This window comes from Salarias fasciatus, chromosome 16 (assembly GCF_902148845.1).
Source record: "Salarias fasciatus chromosome 16, fSalaFa1.1, whole genome shotgun sequence".
NCBI lineage: Eukaryota > Metazoa > Chordata > Actinopteri > Blenniiformes > Blenniidae > Salarias > Salarias fasciatus.
The window spans coordinates 33,080,443-33,099,953 of NC_043760.1; the positions used below are offsets into that span (position 1 = coordinate 33,080,443).

General features: G+C 48.0%; 1 protein-coding gene across 1 annotated transcript; it reads left to right on the forward strand.

The window, feature by feature from the left end:
- Positions 1–581: 581 nt before the first annotated feature.
- On the forward strand, positions 582–19,164 carry LOC115402735 (homeodomain-interacting protein kinase 1-like). The gene is made up of 10 exons (XM_030111261.1): positions 582–689; positions 819–1,010; positions 1,102–1,283; positions 1,411–1,534; positions 1,623–1,742; positions 1,832–1,921; positions 2,335–2,504; positions 2,580–2,757; positions 5,005–5,098; positions 19,070–19,164. Exons 1-10 carry the CDS (start codon positions 582–584, stop codon positions 19,162–19,164), a joined length of 1,353 nt encoding a protein of 450 aa, XP_029967121.1.
- The last annotated feature ends 347 nt before the right edge of the window (positions 19,165–19,511 follow it).

Here is a 19,511-nt window from a genome sequence, read left to right on the forward strand (position 1 = left end):
GCCTCTGGTAAGAGATTTGAGAAAGTCCTGCTGACTCAGCAGCTTCACTTTGGTTCTCACACTGTTTAAAGGAAAACACAGTTCAAAGGCTGAGACTGGGAGACATTTGGGGAAGAAACTCAGTGAATCCAGGACACACAGCTGCAAACACCTGACCCCATCATGCAGCTGATGTTTCAGTTTCATATCTTATTGGATATGATGTTCATGTTAGGCACAAATCAATTGGTAAAGAATGGAGTCCAGCTCCTCAGTATGCTGGAGCCTCAAGAAGCTCAAACATCTCAAGATACTGAGATGTTTGAGCTTCAGATCTAGATTTGTCCTGATTCCAGTCTCTTTTTCAAAGCTGGGGTCAGCAGGGCGGCCTGTGTTCATCTCATCTCAGCAACACATGTTTCTTCAGCGTTAACACAGTTGATTTATTTGGACTGAACTCACTCTCTCTCTCTCTCTCTCTCTCTCTCTCTCTCTCTCTCTCTCTCTCTCTCTCTCTCTCTCTCTCCACACTGACAGCACCAGATTTTAGCCCGGGACAGATTATCTACAGCTTCAGACACACCTACCTGATCACAGACCTCATGGGGGAAGGCTCTTATGGGAAGGTTGTCAAAGGCCAGAAGCTGGACGACAAACGGAACGTGGCAATCAAGGTCTTGAAGAGGGATGGAGAGGACGTCTGGCGCGAGGTAGCTGTTTGGGCCTCTGGAGATATGTCCATGCTCACATTTCTTTTCCCACGGCACTATAAGAACTGGAATGTGTTTTTTTTTTCTTTTCGTTGGAATCATTGACATATTTTCCTCTTTCCTCCCCAGCTGAACGCATTAAGAACCATAGCAGTGCTGGATGCGGACCTCTGCAATGTGGTGCAGTTTTATGAATGCTTTAATAGCATGGGCCGCCCCTGCATGGCCTTTGAAATGCTGGACTTGGATTTGTACCAGTTCATGGGAACACGGAAGTGGGCTCCCATGCCTTGTAGTGAAATCCGCCCGATCGCCAAGCAGGTTTGTATTCTTTGTGCCAATAATGAGAAAAGAGTGAGTCCTCATCCTTGTCAGCATCACTAACCTGACCTCTCATGCTTTGTTTGTGCAGCTTCTGGTGGCTCTGGACGCTCTGGCCAGTCTGGGTGTGGTCCACTCAGACGTCAAGACGGACAACGTAATGCTGGTGGATGCAGTGAATCAGCCACTGAGGGTGAAGCTGATCGATTTCGGGCTGGCTCGATCAGCCGTCACAATACTGCAAGGAGAGTTGCTTCAGGCTGTGGCCTACAGGTAGGTTGACCCTGCAGGGTCCTGGTTCAGTCCACGCTTCACGCGTTCTTCTGAACCTCACTGTTCTGTGGCTGCTCTCAGTCAGCCAGTAGATCTGACAGATTGTGCTCCTGTCTTTCCTCCTCAGGGCCCCGGAAATCTGGCTCGGCCTCCCCATCACCGAGGCCATCGACATGTGGGGGCTGGGCTGTACGCTGGCCTTCCTCCTCCTGGGAATCAACCTCTTCCCGTCACACTGCGAATACCAGACGGTAGGTCTGCTTCCTCAACATGTCTCCACAAGCAGGTAGAAACCCTGGAAAGAGTCTAAGCTCGTGTGTGTGTGATTTGTGTCTGCAGGTGAGGTTCATGGTGCAGATTCTGGGCCAGCCAGAGGACCGGCTGATCCAGGCCGGGATGTTCTCCCAAGCGTTTTTCGTCAGGCAGTTTGCTCCAGGCCGTCCACGCTTTAGGCTGCGGGTAAGTTCACCTGTCCTCTTCCACTGAAGCTGCTTTCATCATTTTCCTTGAAGAATTCTAAAACTGTTCTTTTCACTCTGTTTCTTCAGACACCAGAAGAATATTTTGCGGGCACCGGCTACCAAACAACAGCGTGTTCCCCCTTCACGACGCTGAGCTGCCTGGACCAGCTGGTTCATGTAAGTCTCCTCTGCTCTGCTCTTGGACCTTCTTCCCTTCCTCAGTTCCGGTCACTTTACAACCTGCCCCAGTCACCCACACCGACACTTCACCCAGGCCCTGCTCTGGACTGTTCATCACAGCGCTTTGAAATCTTCACTGCTTCTATTCTATTCCATGTCTTCTATCTTCTATATCAGTCAGCTAAAAGATATAAATCAATGAACTAATGAAGCATAAAGGAAAAAAAAAAATCCTAGATTGGAACAATACGAAGTTTGATCCAAATACATCTCACTGAGCTGATTTCATGTCTGAAAGAAGTGAAGCCCTGGAGGTGTGGAACCTTCCATTCCTCTTCCTGTGCTTCACCAAAGGAATGCTGTGAAGAATCAGACCAAATCCCCTGATCTGACTGTGTTTCCTCATCCAGATCCATCCACACCACCACGACAGCGAGCTGGAGGACAGGAAGGCTCTTGTGGACCTGCTGAAGGGGATGCTGGATCTGGACGGGCGTCTCAGGCTGAGGCCTCACGAGGCTCTGCAGCACCCCTTCATCTCCATGAGCCACCTGAGGCAGGATCCCCGCCACACTCAGTAGTAAGTTTCTGTTCGAGTCTCACCTGAGAGCTGCTGCTGCTTCTGACCAATCACTGACTGTCCTTCTTCTTCCAGCCTGATCGCCTCCCAGCAGAACCTGGAGGTCTCTGCAGTCAAGGACTCCATCCAGGGACAGATGCCATTTGTGGCCCCCAAGGACTCTCTCAGCCCCGACTGGCCTGTGGCCCCCAAAGAGTCTCTCAGCCCCGACTGGCCTGTGGCCCCCAAAGAGTCTCTCAGCCCCGACTGGCCTGTGGCCCTCGGAGGGGCTTCTCGCCCCGACTGGCCTGTGGCCCCCGGAGAGGCTTCTCGCCCCGACTGGCCTGTGGCCCCCGGAGAGGCTTCCAGCCCCGACTGGCCTGTGGCCCTCGGAGGGGCTTCTAGCCCCAACTGGCCTGTGGCCCTCGGAGAGGCTTCTAGCCCCGACTGGCCTGTGGCCCTCGGAGGGGCTTCTCGCCCCAACTGGCCTGTGGCCCTCAAGGACTCTCACAGCCCCGACTGGCCTGTGGGCCCCAAAGAGTCTCTCAGCCCCGACTGGCCTGTGGCCCTCGGAGAGGCTTCTAGCCCCAACTGGCCTGTGGCCCTCGGAGAGGCTTCTAGCCCCGACTGGCCTGTGGCCCTCGGAGGGGCTTCTCGCCCCAACTGGCCTGTGGCCCCCATGGACTCTCACAGCCCCGACTGGCCTGTGGCCCTCGGAGAGGCTTCTAGCCCCAACTGGCCTGTGGCCCTCGGAGAGGCTTCTAGCCCCGACTGGCCTGTGGCCCTCGGAGGGGCTTCTCGCCCCAACTGGCCTGTGGCCCCCAAGGACTCTCACAGCCCCGACTGGCCTGTGGCCCTTGGAGGGGCTTCTAGCCCCAAGTGGCCTGTGGCCCCCAAGGACTCTCTCAGCCCCGACTGGCCTGTGGCCCTCGGAGAGGCTTCTCGCCCCGACTGGCCTGTGGCCCCCAAGGACTCTCACAGCCCCGACTGGCCTGTGGCCCTCGGAGAGGCTTCCAGCCCCGACTGGCCTGTGGCCCCCAAGGACTCTCTCAGCCCCGACTGGCCTGTGGCCCTCGGACAGGCTTCTAGCCCCAACTGGCCTGTGGCCCTCGGAGAGGCTTCTCGCCCCGACTGGCCTGTGGCCCCCAAGGACTCTCACAGCCCCGACTGGCCTGTGGCCCTCGGAGGGGCTTCTAGCCCCAAGTGGCCTGTGGCCCCCAAGGACTCTCTCAGCCCCGACTGGCCTGTGGCCCTCGGAGAGGCTTCTCGCCCCGACTGGCCTGTGGCCCCCAAGGACTCTCACAGCCCTGACTGGCCTGTGGCCCTCGGAGAGGCTTCTCGCCCCGACTGGCCTGTGGCCCCCGGAGAGGCTTCTCGCCCCGACTGGCCTGTGGCCCCCAAGGACTCTCACAGCCCCGACTGGCCTGTGGCCCTCGGAGAGGCTTCTAGCCCCGACTGGCCTGTGGCCCCCAAGGACTCTCTCAGCCCCGACTGGCCTGTGGCCCTCGGACAGGCTTCTAGCCCCAACTGGCCTGTGGCCCTCGGAGAGGCTTCCAGCCCCGAGCCGTCAGTGGCCCTCGAAGAGGCTTCCAGCCCCGAGCCGTCAGTGGCCCTCGAAGAGGCTTCCAGCCCCGAGCCGTCAGTGGCCCTCGAAGAGGCTTCCAGCCCCGAGCCGTCTGTGGCCCTCGAAGAGGCTTCCAGCCCCGAGCCGTCTGTGGCCCCCGTGCAGTCTCCAAGTCCCAAGCCGCCATTGGCCCTCAAAGAGGCTTCCAGCCCCGAGCCGTCAGTGGCCCTCGAAGAGGCTTCCAGCCCCGAGCCGTCAGTGGCCCTCGAAGAGGCTTCCAGCCCCGAGCCGCCTGTGGCCCCCGAGGAGGCTTCGAGCCCTGAGCCGCCAGTGGCCCTCGAAGAGGCTTCTAGCCTCGAGCCGCCAGTGGCCCTCGAAGAGGCTTCCAGCCCCGAGCCGCCTGTGGCCCCCGAAGAGGCTTCTGGCCCCGAGCCGCCAGTGGCCCTCGAAGAGGCTTCTAGCCTCGAGCCGCCAGTGGCCCTCGAAGAGGTTTCCAGCCCCGAGCCACCTGTGGCCCTCGAAGAGGCTTCTAGCCCCGAGCCGCCAGTGGCCCTAGAAGAGGCTTCCAGCCCCGAGCCGCCAGTGGCCCTCGAAGAGGCTTCCAGCCCCGAGCCGCCTGTGGCCCCCGAGGAGGCTTCTAGCCCCGAGCCGCCAGTGGCCCTCGAAGAGGCTTCCAGCCCCGAGCCGCCTGTGGCCCCCGAGGAGGCTTCTAGCCCCGAGCCGCCAGTGGCCCTCGAAGAGGCTTCTAGCCCCGAGCCGCCAGTGGCCCTCGAAGAGGCTTCTAGCCTCGAGCCGCCAGTGGCCCTCGAAGAGGTTTCCAGCCCCGAGCCGCCAGTGGCCCTCGAAGAGGCTTCTAGCCCCGAGCCGCCAGTGGCCCTCGAAGAGGCTTCCAGCCCCGAGCCGCCAGTGGCCCTCGAAGAGGCTTTCAGCCCCGAGCCGCCTGTGGCCCCCGAGGAGGCTTCTAGCCCCAAGCCGTCTACCGAGCCATCTGTGTACCCCGAGGAGTCTCCCAGCCCCGAGGAGGCTTCTAGCCCCGAGCCGTCAGTGGCCCGTAAAGAGGCTTCCAGCCCCGAGCCGCCAGTGGCCCTTGAGCCAATTCTACCGCCCGAGCAGTCTGAGGCCCCTGAGTCGTCCGAGGCCCCTGATTCCTCTGTGCTCCACCATGGCCGTTTCAGGACATTCATCAAGCGGATCCACAGAGTCTGCAGGAGGATCAGGACTACTTTCGGTCGCTGCCTCCGTCCCCAGGTGGAGGAGGACTAATTCTGTGTGCCTGCCTCAAGGTTACGATGCACAACAAGAAAAAAGAAAAAAAAGGGGGGCAGAGAGGGAGATGGTGGCTTAAAACCGGCTCCTGCAAGTCCCGGACAAATCAGCACCACAAACGGAGCAAACGACAAACACCAAAACTCCCAAACAAACAAGAAGAGCTGGCTGTGGAAGAGGACTCGGCTGACGGAGACATGCTAACAGCTAGCAGCGCAGCTCTACACCAAGGCTACGTAGCATAAAAAGCGAGATAGGAGAGCTCAAACAACACAGGAAAAAGGAGCAGACCACGTTTAAGGAGGAACTCAAAGTGTCACAGAGCGGGATGGAAACACCCACCCAGGCAGACAGGCAGATTTGAACTTCTTTACTTCCAGGAATGCAGGAACTAAACAACGCAGGACTGAGCTGAGCTGAGCTGAGCTAAGAAGATGAGCGAACATGAGAAGAACATGAAAAACAGACAAACAGTTGAGACAGGGCATTTAAAAACAATAAAAAAATAATCACTCAGAACATCCAGGACTTTGGGAGCTTTCTTGTGTACATCGACACCTGTGAGCTGCTTTCAGCACACAGGGTAGTGCGGGGGGGGCAAGCTGAAACTGTCCTGCATCCCGAGAGTCACACCGCGCTCCAGCTGAGCGTCAAAAAACCCACACGCGCTTTTTACTGTAAAACACAGTCCATTCCTCATTATTTGCCATATTGAACTCTGCCGAATTATTAGAAAAATCACGAGGAAAAGGCACAAATTGAAATAAGGAACGCAAATACGACAAAAATGAAAATGAAACTTAAATCATGTGTTTTGCTGGTGCAATGTTTCGACTCGCTGGGTCTTTTTTGGGCGCTGAAACCACGCAAAAAAAGTACCGTATTGGCCCGAATATAAGACGATGTTTTTTCCCAGAAATTGCATCCTCAAAAGTGGGGTCGTGTTATAATCGCGGACTTACGGTAGATGGTCAATACGCATCCGCGCCGCTAGATGGAGCCAAAGTATCACTGAGCAGAGAGCGAGTGGAGCGATGAAATGAGATCAAATGATCTGATGAAAAATGGTGGATCATCTGGAACAAAGGGGCTGAACGCTGGACAACTGAGCAAACAACAGAGGAGAAGTTATGATACCAACTTTAAACTGATGGTGATCAACGCAGCAGAGTCATCAAACTACTGCCAAGCCGCCAGGAGGTCTGGTGGAGCAGAGCCTCGTTCTTATTGGAGAGCACAGAAAAAACACTACAGATGCTAACGCTATGAGAAAAGCTTTCCGTGGTCCTGAGAGACGCTTCAGAGAGACTGATAGAAGGGTGAGAGAATACGTCTCTGAAAGACGGACAGACATAATGTCCACCACCAGAGCCTGATTCAGCTGAAGGACCTGGGAAGTTATTTACATCATTTATGCAGTTTGGACCCCTTGAGGTTCTTATTTGTTGCTTATTGTTTCTTATTTTGAGAAAGAGAATATATTTTTTATTCAATACTCTATATTTTTTCATTTTATATCTCGTGAAATGTTATTTCAGTTGTGAGTTTTTTAGTTTATAATAATAGTATCGTAAAAAGTTGTTTTATGAGTGACCTTATTGTCTTCAGCATTTTTTTTTTTTTCACAAAATGATCTTTGAAAAATAGGGGTCGTGTTATAATCGGAGTCGTCTTATATTCGGGCCAATATGGTACATGTTCCTTCAACACACAATCGGGCTTAATAAGGTAAATATGAGGCACAATTCGGCGTGACTGAATTTAGGCTGTCTTCTGTGTCTGAGGCTCAGAGACAGAATGAAGTTTGAGGAAGTGGCCTCAAAAGAAACTTAAATTTTTCATCTGCTCTGCTGTTGGTGGTGTGTGTATTTGTGTGTGTGTGTGTGTGTGTGTGTTGGGGTCACAATATTGGTAAAGATTGGTATTTTAAGCTATTATAAATGATATTTGATGAATTGTAAAATTATTACACACACATTTTGAATGGCCTCGGTAAACTTCAAATGAGCCATTTTAATCGCGATTAATCGCGATAACTCCAGGATTGGGATGCGCTTAATCGCGATTAAGAAATTTAATCGTTGCCCAGTTCTAATTTTTTTCATCTCTGCTGGGAGCCAGTGATGCTCAGGACCCGGAGCAGGCTGTGCATCTCCTGCTGGAGCGTGAAGAGGCTGGGATATGGAGAACTCAGGGGGAGCAGTCGGAGGTGGAGCAGATGGCCACACAGAGGTGGTTGTAATAATAATAATAATAACAATAATAATAATAATAATAATGATAATAATAATAATAATAATAATAATAATAATAGTAATAATAATAATAATAATAATACAATTCATTTCACAGTGCCTTTCTAAACCCCCAACGACACTTTACAAAAGATTAAAACACATTACAAAAAACTACAGAAAACATAACAACAGTGAATTAAAAGAAATAATGAGGTTACAAATGATAGGCTGATTAAAACAGAGTTTTGAGTCTGGATTTGAACTGAGATAGAGAATCGAGGTTGCGGATGTCTGGAGGAGAGAGTTCCAGAGTTGGAGAGCAGAGCAGCTGACTGCTCTGCTCTCCATGGTGCTGGGGGGGATGGGGGCACAGAGAGGTGGAGAGAGGAGGACCTGAGGGAGCATGAGAGGGGGCCACGTGTATGAGATCAGGCAGATTGGGGGGGGGGGGGGGGGGGGTTGTGGATGGCTTTAAATGTAAACAGAAGTATTTTGAAAATGATCCGGAAATTCACAGGGAGCCAGTGGAGCTGCTGGAGGACGGGGGTGATGTGCTGAGAGGAAGGGGTTTTGGTGACGATACGAGCTGCTGAGTTCTGAGTTCCAGTTGGAGCTGATGGAGGGATTTGTGGGGGACGCCAAAGAGGAGTGAGTTGCAGTAGTGGAGGCGGGAGGTGACGAGGCTGTGGACCAGGATGGCAGTGGTGTGAGGGGTGAGGGAGGGGCGAGAGAGGGGTGAGGGAGGGGCGGAGACGGTTTATATTGCGTAGGTGGAAGTAAGCAGACCGAGTGATGTTATTAATGTGGGAGTGGAAAGAGAGTGAGCTGTGAGGACGACACCCAGACTTTAACCTGAGGGGAGGGGGACACTGTGGAGCTGTCCACTGTGAGGGACAACCTGTTTGATTTGGAGAGTGAGGACTTGGTGCCAACAAGAAGAAGTTCAGTTTTATCACTATTTAATTTCAGGAAATTTGAGGTGAACCAGGATTTGATTTCAGCGATGCAGAGGGTGAGAGAGGAGGGTGGGAGAGTGGAGTTTGGTTTACTGGAGAGATAGAGCTGGGTGTCGTCCACGTAGCAGTGAAAATTAATACCGAACTTCCAGAAAAAGTTACCGAAGGGGAAGGAGGTATATGATGAAGAGGAAGTTGTTGGGATCTGAACCAGGTTTCTTCAGGATGGGGCTGACAGCTGCAGATTTAAAAAGAGCGGGAACAGTTCCAGAGGACAGCGAGGAGTGGATGATGGCTGATATGAGGGGGAGTAGAGAGGGGAGGCAGGATCTGACCAGGACTGTGGGGAGGGGGTCCAGCTGACAGGTCGAGGGCTTGGACTTGGTGATGAGGACGGAGATATCAGAGGCGGGAGGGAGTTCAAAGGTGGAAAGTAGATGAGATGGCGGGAGAGGTTCAGAGGAGGGGAGAAGAGAGGTAGTGGAGCTGAGATGTTGGTGGATTATCAAAACCTTGTCATTAAAGAACTGGAGGAGAGAGTTACAGGACTCTGCAGAGTCCAGGTGGGGGGGTAGAGAGTCAGGGGGCTGGATGATGCTGTTGAAAACCGAAAAGAATGTCTTACTGCTGCTTGCATTGGAGCAGATGAGATCGGAGTAAAATTCTGATTTAGCTTGGGAAATTGAGTCCTTATAAAGAGATAAATGAGCAGTAAACATGTCTTTGTGAATGTTGAGTCCAGATTTACAAAAGGGTCTTTCAAGCTGACGATTTTTGGATTTCATATTACGGAGAACAGGAGTAAACCAGGGAGCACACCGGGTAAAGAAAACAGAGCGAGATTTTTCAGGAGTGAGTGAGTTGAGGATGTGAGTGAGTCCATTATTGTCCAGGGAGACAAGGTCATCGGGGGTGGAGGAAGAGTCCAAAGTCAGGGTGGAGATGCAGGGGGAGAGGGAGTCCATGTTAATATCCTTAATGTTGCGGAATGAAATGACACGGGGGGTCTTGGAAACGGAGAGACGGAGGGGGACATTAAATGAGAGAAGAAAATGGTCTGTAATATGAAGGTGAACAGCAGAACAGTTGGAAGGAGTGAGACCGGAGCAGCAGGTTAAGTCCAGGGTGTGTCCTTTGACGTGACTGGGGAAATCTGCAAACTGCTGAAAACCAAAACTGCTGAGTGATGAGGAGAAGTCCTTGGTAAGGGGAAGAGCAGGATTGTTCATGTGTATGTTGAAGTCACCCAGCAGAATGACATTTGGAGAGAGAGTGGCAAGGTGGGTGAGAAGGACAGAAACTTCGTTTAAAAAATCGGAATGGGGCTTGGGGGGATGGTAGACTGTGGCGATGATAGCAGGAGTGGCGCCGGAGATCTGACAAGCAAGGCATTCCAGGGACGAGAGAGCAGGCAGAGAGACGGGGAGGACCTTCCACTTCTCACGGTGTAGTATCGCGAGACCGCCACCGCGACCCGAGCCTCGAGGTTTGTTGATTTTAAACAAACCCCGGCGGAGTAGCATCGTTCAGCTGGGAAAAGTCACCAGGAGGTTGCCACGTCTCATTTAAACAAAGACAGTCAAACTTACGGTCCATAAGATGGTCCCGAATGAGTTGTCCTTTGCCCGTGAGGGAGCGGATGTTCAGCAGACCGAAGCTGACGTCGGTGTTGTCGCTGGAGAGCGGAGCAGCTGGAGCATTAGCCGACCTACCCAGGCAGGCTAACATTCTGTGGTTAACAGACCGGCCGGTGTTTCTGGAATGACGGCGAGTAGAAGACTAGATGGAAGGAATCCCTTTGGAGCAGCCGAAGAGAAAGCCCCGCCGAGAGCCACGGTGGACGTACCTCGGGTGAGGCTGGAAGCCGATGTCCAGGTGGAGCTTCAGAGCTGCTGGTGGAGGTCCGGACCGGTGCGAGCGCAGCCGGAGTAGCTCTGCCGCCGAGTACTGCAGGATTCCTTCCACGGGTAGATGGAGGAGTGACAAGACAGTCCAGGCCAATATGGACCACACAAAACCCCTACAGGCCCACACCGGAAGGCGTTGAAGAGAGGCAATGACGTGGAGCCAGGTGAAGAGCAGGTAGCCAGTTAGCTTGCGGTGAGCAGCGGCAGCAGGATGCACCAGCATGCCGGTGAGCAGCGGCAGCAGAGCGCGCCTGCGTTCACTCAGCCAGAAACTCCGCTTGGTCTGTTCGTTGTAGAGGACAGGGGATTAGAGGAGCTGGGGATGAGGCTGATGATGTCCTGGACTGCAGACAGCTCAACACTTCATGAATGACAATGGATTGTGAGACTGTCAGTGACTATGAAGCGTTTCAACAATCCCATTGAAATGAGCCGGACGCCACCGTGCTGCTGCTACATTACCTTGCTGACATGTTTTGGCCTAGAACGGGGGTGGGCATTAGAGGTGGGCGATACTCCAAATTTTGGTATCGATCCAATACCAAGTAAATACTGGGCCAGTATCGCCGATACCGATACCGATACTTTTTACTAGGCTTTTTTAAAAAAATGTTTACATTTTTATTTTTATTTTACATACATCACAGGTAGCAGTTTCGCTGTCTGATACTCTGAAGTCGCTCCTAACAGTTCCTGCTCCTCTTCCTCATCTTAATGTTGCCATTAAATGAGCTTTTCTGGCAGTTTGTGTTTAAAATCGCTTTGGAGCAAATTGTTTGTATTCAAGTATTTTGTATGTTCCTGTCGCTGGCACGGCTTTATGATTACTGCTACTGTAGTGTGATCTGAAAATGTTTTATAAATTGTGTTTGTCATTTTAAATGCATATTTCATCACATCGTGCTATCACAGGGATCATTGTCAGGGCTGCAAAAAGCGTCATCCTCAGTACAGCACTGAGAAAAAGCACATCCAGGGGATTGTTGGCAATTATGTTAGCTAATTCAGCTAATTCAGGAGTTATATGTCTAATGCTGGAAATGCTGATTACTGTTGATCACATTTTACTTGAATGACCTGACAGGCAGTGACAGTATTCAGTGTGTGAATGAGTCCTGGGTTCTGTGTGTTCATGAAAACATGTGACACATGTTCTGGACGGCTGGCCCATCACAGATCGGTCAGTATGGATGAAAGAAACAGCGTTTAAAGCTCGTGTCCGCAGTTTCCGTTCGTTTCCAACGTATGTATCATTTTTTTTTTTACAAGGTTTCTTTATTAATTTGCAGTGCATCTTTAACAATTTACAATCATGTAACTGTGTTTTACGAAAATGCGTACAGAAATAAAGTAGGCCAACTATATAAAATAAATGAATTAAATAAAATACAATAAAGCACCCCCCCAACCTCATATATTAATGAACTTATCAATTGGGAGACAAAAAACAGGGAGTTAAAAAAAAAAAAAAAAAAGGGTGAGACAGAGTAAAGTAAAGCAAACTGTAGTTACAATTTCCAGAGGTCAAACTCAGAACATCAAAAGACATATGGACACAGGGTACATTTCAGGCAATCCTCCAGCTTTTCTTCGGAGCTTTTTGTTGTATTCATAGACCCCCTGGGGCTATACATCCACAAAATTATCAGGACTTAACATCAATTTGACTGAGAAAAGGTTGCTGTGACACACAAGTGCCACCGCGGGTCGGCTAGACACGAGTGGAACCACAGCCAGTGAGTTTGAACTTCCTTTATTGTCCAATCAGTGGGCCCAATCCCCACCCCTCAATTTGGCGGGCTTCTCGAGCCGCCGCCGCCGCCACACCGTGCAGACCTCGATCCGGGTCGCTCCAGTCTTCAGCCTTTCCAGGCTGGCGTGCGCGTCCTCTCCAGTCTGCTGCTCAGTTCAGCTCTGCTCCTCTCTCTCCTCTCCGCCCGGTCCAGCACACTACTCCAAGCAGGAGAGAGTAATCACATCAATTGCCAGCACCTGCTGCACCTTGGACACCGGCTCCCTGAGCAGCTTCCCCGCCTCCTTCTCTCCTGCAGCCGAGAGCAAACCACGCCCCTCCTCCACAGTTGCCATATCATTAAGAATGTGTCGGCTGACCCCCTTATTGTGTACTTGATTTTCTCTAACTTAATAAAATAAAGCATGTCTCTAATCCACTGTTTGAATGTTGGAGGGTGGAGGTCTTTCCATCTAATCAAAATCTGTCGTCTAGCTATTAGTGTGGCAAAAGACAAGAGGTTTTGGGAATATTTATTAATCGCTACCTTTTGTGTCACCACCCCAAAGAGAGCGAGAAATGCAGATGGTTCTAATACGAGTCCTATAGTTTCACAAAGTAACTTAAAAATCAGTGACCAGTAATTAGACAGACTAGGACGTCCCCAAAACATGTGGATCAAAGTGGCTTGGAATCATTTGCAGCGATCACACATGGGGTTTATGTTTGGCACAAACCTTGACAATTTAACCTTGGTCCAGTGCAATCGATAGAAAATTTTGAACTGCATAACAGTGTGTTTCATACAAATTGAGGATGTGTATATTTGTTTGATCATTTCCAACCATACAGACTCAGAAATTTCTGTACCAAGATCTCCTTCCCATTGGTTTTTAAGGGCATTAAGGGTTATGGACTCTTCATTTACTAATATGGAATATATATCCCCTGTTTTGCTCCTTCGAGATGATATGAGATTATTAATAGAATTTATCAGTGTCTGTGAGGGTTTTGAGGGAAAATGAACTATATTAGATGAGATGAAGCTACGAATCTGTAAGTATCTGAAGAAATGGGACCTGGGAAGACCAAACTTCAGCATAGCCTGCTCAAATGATGCAAACACCCCATCAATGAACATGTCATTAAAAGAACAGATCCCATATTGAGGCCATGTACTAAATAAACCATCTGTCAGAGGGGGTGTGAAAACAGGATTTCCTAAAATAGGGGAAAGTAACGAGAAATGACAGATATTGAAATGCTGTCTAAACTGTTTCCAAATTTTTAATGAATGGATAACAACAGGGTTGGATGTATATTTAGACAATGGGTCGGGGAGTGGAATGCTACAGCATAATAAAGCGTTCAATGAGACATTACAGGAATTTTGTTCTAAAATCAGCCAGTCAGGAGCACCTGCTGTTCCTTTGTTTTGCAGCCAGTAGGAAATCATTTTAATATTTGCAGCCCAGTAGTAAAACTGAAAATTCGGTAAACCTAGTCCTCCCTCCTGGCGAGGTCTCTGTAATATAGCTTTGCGTATCCGGGGTTTCTTTTTATTCCAAATAAAAGACAATAGATTTTTGTCTAGGGAAATGAAAAACGTTTTGGTTAAAAAGACTGGAATGCATTGAAACAAATATAAAAGTCTGGGCAAAAGAGTCATTTTGATGGTATTAATCCTACCTGCCAAAGATAGTGGTAGCAGGCCCCATCGATCTATATCCTCGTTAAGGGAGGACAGGAAAGATGGAAAGTTTGCATCAAAAAGATCTTTAAATTTGTGTGTGACCCAGACACCCAAATATCTTATCTTTTCCCTGCAAATCTTAAAGGGAAATGCATGTACAAAGGATTGTTCTTTTATAGTTAAATTTACCGGCATCAGTTCACTTTTTTGTTTGTTTATCTTATACCCAGAGATCTTACCAAATTTATCTAAGAGATCTAAGGTAGGGGGAAGAGAGGAGGATATGTCAGACAAGTAAAGCAACATGTCGTCTGCATATAGCGAGATTTTGCATTCCAACCCTGCTCTTGTAATACCTTTAATATCCTTGTTGCTACGTAAAGCTAAAGCTAGTGGCTCAATAAAGATTGCAAAAAGGAGAGGGGAGAGTGGACATCCCCGCCTAGTCCCACGAGTTAGTGCAAATAGAGTGATATATTATTGTGGGTCCGTACTGCTGCCATTGGAGAACTGTATAAGGTTTTAATCCATGATAGAATATTGGGCCCAAAACCACATTTTTTGAGGGTATAAAATAAAAAGTCCCACTCCACCCGATCAAAGGCCTTTTCAGCATCTAGTGATATGACCACTTCAGATGTGTCGGGTGGAGAAGGATTATAGATTACACTGTACAACCGCCGAACATTTGTAGTAGAATGGTGGGTCTTTATGAAGCCCGTCTGATCTGGCGAGATTATAGTTGGGAGGACTGTTTCAAGGCGACGAGCAATCATTTTTGAAAGAATTTTACTGTCCACGTTGAGCAAGGAGATGGGGCGATATGATCCGCGGTCCAGTTTATTTTTTCCCTTTTTTAAAATAAGTGATATAGTAGCTTGTCACAAAGTTTCAGGCAGCACGCCTGTTGAAAGGGATTCAGCATACACAGAATGTAGTATAGGAGCTAATTTGTTTGAAAACATTTTGAAGAATTCTGTTGGGAACCCATCTGGGCCAGGAGATTTTTCCGTTTTGCATACTTTTAATGGACAATTCTATTTCTCTGATTGAAAATGGGGATTCTAGTTCAGTTGCTGATGCAAGGTCTATGTGAGGAAATTTAATATTTTCAAAAAATGAATCGAATAAATTGTCACCTTTCAGCAATTCAGATGTATACAAACTCTCAAAATATCTTGCAAAGCATGCATTAATAGTTTGATGGTCCGTATGAATCTCTCCTGACTCATTTCGAATTTCTGGTATTATCTGACTTGCCGCTTTCTGCCGAAGCTGGTGTGCGAGAATCCTTCCTGCTTTCTCCCCGTGCTCATAATAGGCACAACCAGATTTAATTAAGAGATTTTCCACTTTTTGAGAAGACAAAAGGTCAAATTCTTTCTGAAGTAGTAGACGTTCTTTAAAGCCATCATCTGCTGGAGACCTGGCTAACTGCAAATCAAGACTGGCGATCCTGTTCATGAGTTCAGTAATACGACTGTTTCTAATTTTGTGTAATTGTGCGTTGTATGAAATGATTTGACCCCTAAGATATGCTTTTAGTGCTTCCCATACCATTGATGGTGACATATTTGGTGTTTGATTAATTTCCAAAAAGAAATCAATTTGGGAAGAAATATAATCTGAAAATGTTTTGTCTGACAGCAGCCATGCGTTCAGACGCCAGGGTCTGTAAAGAGGTTTTATGGTTGGTAGATTAAGTTTTAGCCGATGAGGAGCATGATCGGAGATTACGATTGCATCATAATCACTTTCTTGAACTAGTGGAAGAAGACGCTTATCCATCAGAATGCAGTCAACTCGAGTAAAGGTTTTGTGAACCGCTGAAAAGAAAGAATATTTGCGCACTGTTGGGTTTAAAGTGCGCCAGACATCTGCTACACCATAAGTGTCAAGAAACTGCCTGATTGAAGTGGCTGTCTTGGAACTTGGGGTCATCTTAGAAGAACTTCTGTCCAAGCAGGGAGATAACACACAGTTCAAATCTCCACCTAATATCAAGTTGTTTTTATTTAGGTCGGGAAGGCGAGAGAATAGATTTGTCAGAAATGCTGTGTCGTCTCAATTCGGGGCATAGACACTCACTAAAGTGACAGGCTTGCAAAAGAGTTTACCAGTAACAATTATGAATCGGCCCATGGGGTCCGCATCAACGTGAGAGGAAGCAAAAGGCACATGTTTACTGATAATCACAGCAGCTCCCCTTGATTTGGACCGAAACTTTGAGTGAAAAACTTCCCCAACCCAACTAGTGCGCAGGCGGAGATGGTCAGATAGCCCCAGGTGAGTCTCCTGAAGAAAAGCGATATCTACCTTTAAGTTTTTTAGGTGTGTGAGAACTTTTTTGCGTTTTATGGGATGGTTCATCCCCTTAACATTCCAGCTCACAAATGAGACTGGACATGAAGCTGTTATTCCTGTGTTCACAGTCTGAGCCATAGTCCAAAACAATAAGTATACATGAACACAGTGGCGGACCGTGCATTTCACACTAAGGCCTTCAGAACAGATCCGCCTGAATCAATCCACCTCTCAATAACTATTTTGTCTACAAAAAAAATCTTATTATGCAGATATGCACATAAAGAGTTGTTGCACAGCAGATAGATACTTGTGCAGCCAGAATAAATGCCTTTGCTGAAGTGCACAATTCTCCTACTACATCTGTGCACATACAATGAGCATCAACTTAATAAAACAGCAATATTATTTAGGAAAAGAGGAACATTTTACTCACCAAAATCCCAATCATTTGTAAACAAAATCCATCCTCCTTTCCTTCCTCAAAAAGAGTTCAACTGCTCTGTCATATAGATTATCCAGCGTTTCAGTTCCATAAAGCCAGGGCTGAAAGTCCAGCTGCCCTGTGGGATTTCTGGCGTAAGTTTTATTTCTCTTCAGGTCTTCTTCTTCTTCTTCTTCTTCTTCTTTGGAATAATTGAGGTAGGCGACCAACAACTTAGGTGCATAGCGCCCCCTACTGTATCTCTTGGTGAATGTAGATCAGAAGGCCTGGATCTGCTGTTGTTAGTGTAGCTAGCTAGAAGGCGCTGAGTCGCCAACTCGAAATCTGATTGGTTGAAGCAGCTGTCTGTTTGACGCTTCACTTTACTTCACTGCGCCATCAGGAACGGATAGCGAAGGCCTCGGGCAGATTTCTTTGACCCTAGCAACAGATGATGCCTGAAATCTGATTGGTTAAATGATTTAATATGAAAAAAACATGTCTGGAAGCAGCGCGACCACGGGAAAACTATGAAAGGAACTGGAACATACCGTTTGGAATCATTTATTAATTATTTATGGACAAAATATAATTTACATCAGTCTGTAATTCAGATACTTTTAAGGCCAGCAGAGAAGGCCTTGCAGGCCCTGACGGCCCACCACTGCATGAACATAAATAATAAAATGCACATCAGACCTCTTCTATTACATGTCTCAGGTAAAGAAAGAAAAATAAGTAACGAAACCCACAACTGAACAAATCCCACAGACTCCCTTTCCCCCCTTCCCACCCACTGATCCATAAACATTGGTCAGATTCAAACTTTCTCCCCAAAATATCAAAATCCACACTATGTGCTTGTAACCCTCCCTTCGCGTCTGCACCAGGTTTAGGTGTGGTTTAGGTTCGGGAGGGAGTTTGATTGAAAATCTCTGATATATCTTTTTAGTTGGATCTTCTGTCCTTAATTCAAGACACAATGACAACAAATGGCAGTTCAAAAATATATTGAAGGAACAACACAAGAATCAACAAGAATCAACTATTTACAACAATAATTTCGCCCACATCTTTTTGTTTCAGTCAAGATAAATGTCCAATACACACTGGCCGGCCAGGCAATCAAAACCAGAAAACCAATAAAGAAAAAAACTATTGAGTGCACTCAGAAAAATCCTACCGCCCCTTTAAAACGAGTGTCCATGGGATGGCCCAAGATGGTGGAGATGGGGGATGGAGACGATGAAGAAGGGGACGAAGATGGACATCACCCAGAGTGGCAGCTCTGAAGAATGGGGTCGCTGAACGGGATCCAAAAAAACCAGCCTGCACAGATGTGCAGGGCAATAAATCACACAAATATATAACTATTCTTTTCAATAAAGTCCTCATTATTTCAGTCTTTCTTTTGCCATTTCACAACAGTTCAACAATATGGAAGGATTCAGCAACACATAAAATGTCTGATCACATGGAAAGTCTTTTACAATCTGCACACGTGCAACAATGATCATCACAGTAAAACAGCAATCATAAAACAGAGCAACACAAAATACTAATCAACACCAACAGAAAGATAATTAATTCCCCTCAAATATATCCCGACTGGTTTTGTTTTTAAGACGAGCTCACGTTTTTTTTTCCTCATCATTTTGTAGTAGTCAGCGTGCTAAGACAACTCTGAAAACACCATAACTCACCGGGATATCTGTTCACACGGGGTTCAATGGGGGTCTGGTGCATCTGGTCAACTCCTGCAGTCGATCTCGGTCACACAAATAATCAGAATCTTATCTTTAAAGAAATCTTCAGCTCCAAAAGTGTCTGTATGGTCTGGCGCAGGCCAAGGAGAGACAACCAAGATGGCGGATCTCAGTGAGATAGCCACTCCCAGCTTTTTTCGTGCACTAGAATCTCTTTCTAGAGACAATGACAGCTCTCTACTGACACCTAGGCTGTGTCCGAATGTGCACCCTATTCCCTACATAGGGCACTACATAGTGAAGACGCCATTTTTAGGGGTGTCCGAATGTCCAGATAGCAAAAAAGTAGGGCACTAGAATTTTCCCACAATGCATCTTGAAAAGTAGTGAACATCGATGCTCCCTAGACGGCTCGATATTACCCATCGTGCATTGCGAGTCTCTAGCAAAATGACGGCGGAAGAGCGGCAGCGTGAAGTGGGAGCCGGAGCTGTGACATATAAATGTAAGTATTTCATTACAATATTGTTACTTTGCTGGGCATGAACACATTATAACAAGGTAAAGGTTAAAGATGTGTAAAGTTTCGGCCACTGTGAACGTATATTTGACCCATTGAAGTTGAAAGTTAGCCCTGGTGCTAATATTTAGCCTGTGTTAGCTACAGTGCATCGATATCTTCGGCATTTTCTAAAGCAAATACTTAACAATTAACAGTTCATCCGATAATATGTCAGGTGTAGTGACACCCAGGGGCTTATATCTGAGTGTGATATATACGCGTTGTGTCTTTGAAGGGACAGACGAGGATGTGGAGCGGCTGGTGCGGCTCCGCTGCTGCAGTAGCTTCTTCAGCGGGAAGAGGTTCGCCTCGGCCGCCGGCTGGGAGTAAGCTTATTATATTATACTAATTATACTAATTCTATTGTGCCCGTTTGTGTGCTGTTACATAATATTGCGTGGTTGCATGTAATTGTGGAACTATAACTCTTTTAAGGCCAATCCGTGTGCTATTGCATAATACTGTGTGGTTGTGTGTGATTACAGAGCAATAATCGAGAACATGGGGCTTGGCTGCCTGGTTTCCCCTGCCAGAGCAGCCAAAAAGTGGGAAAACTTAAAAAAAACCTTCAAGGTTAGTGAGGTTTCTATTATTAATGCTGTTCGATAGGTGTCATGTAACAGTTGCATAAAATGAATGTTTGCAGGAGGAGCGGATGAAGGAGGGCAGTCAGTGGA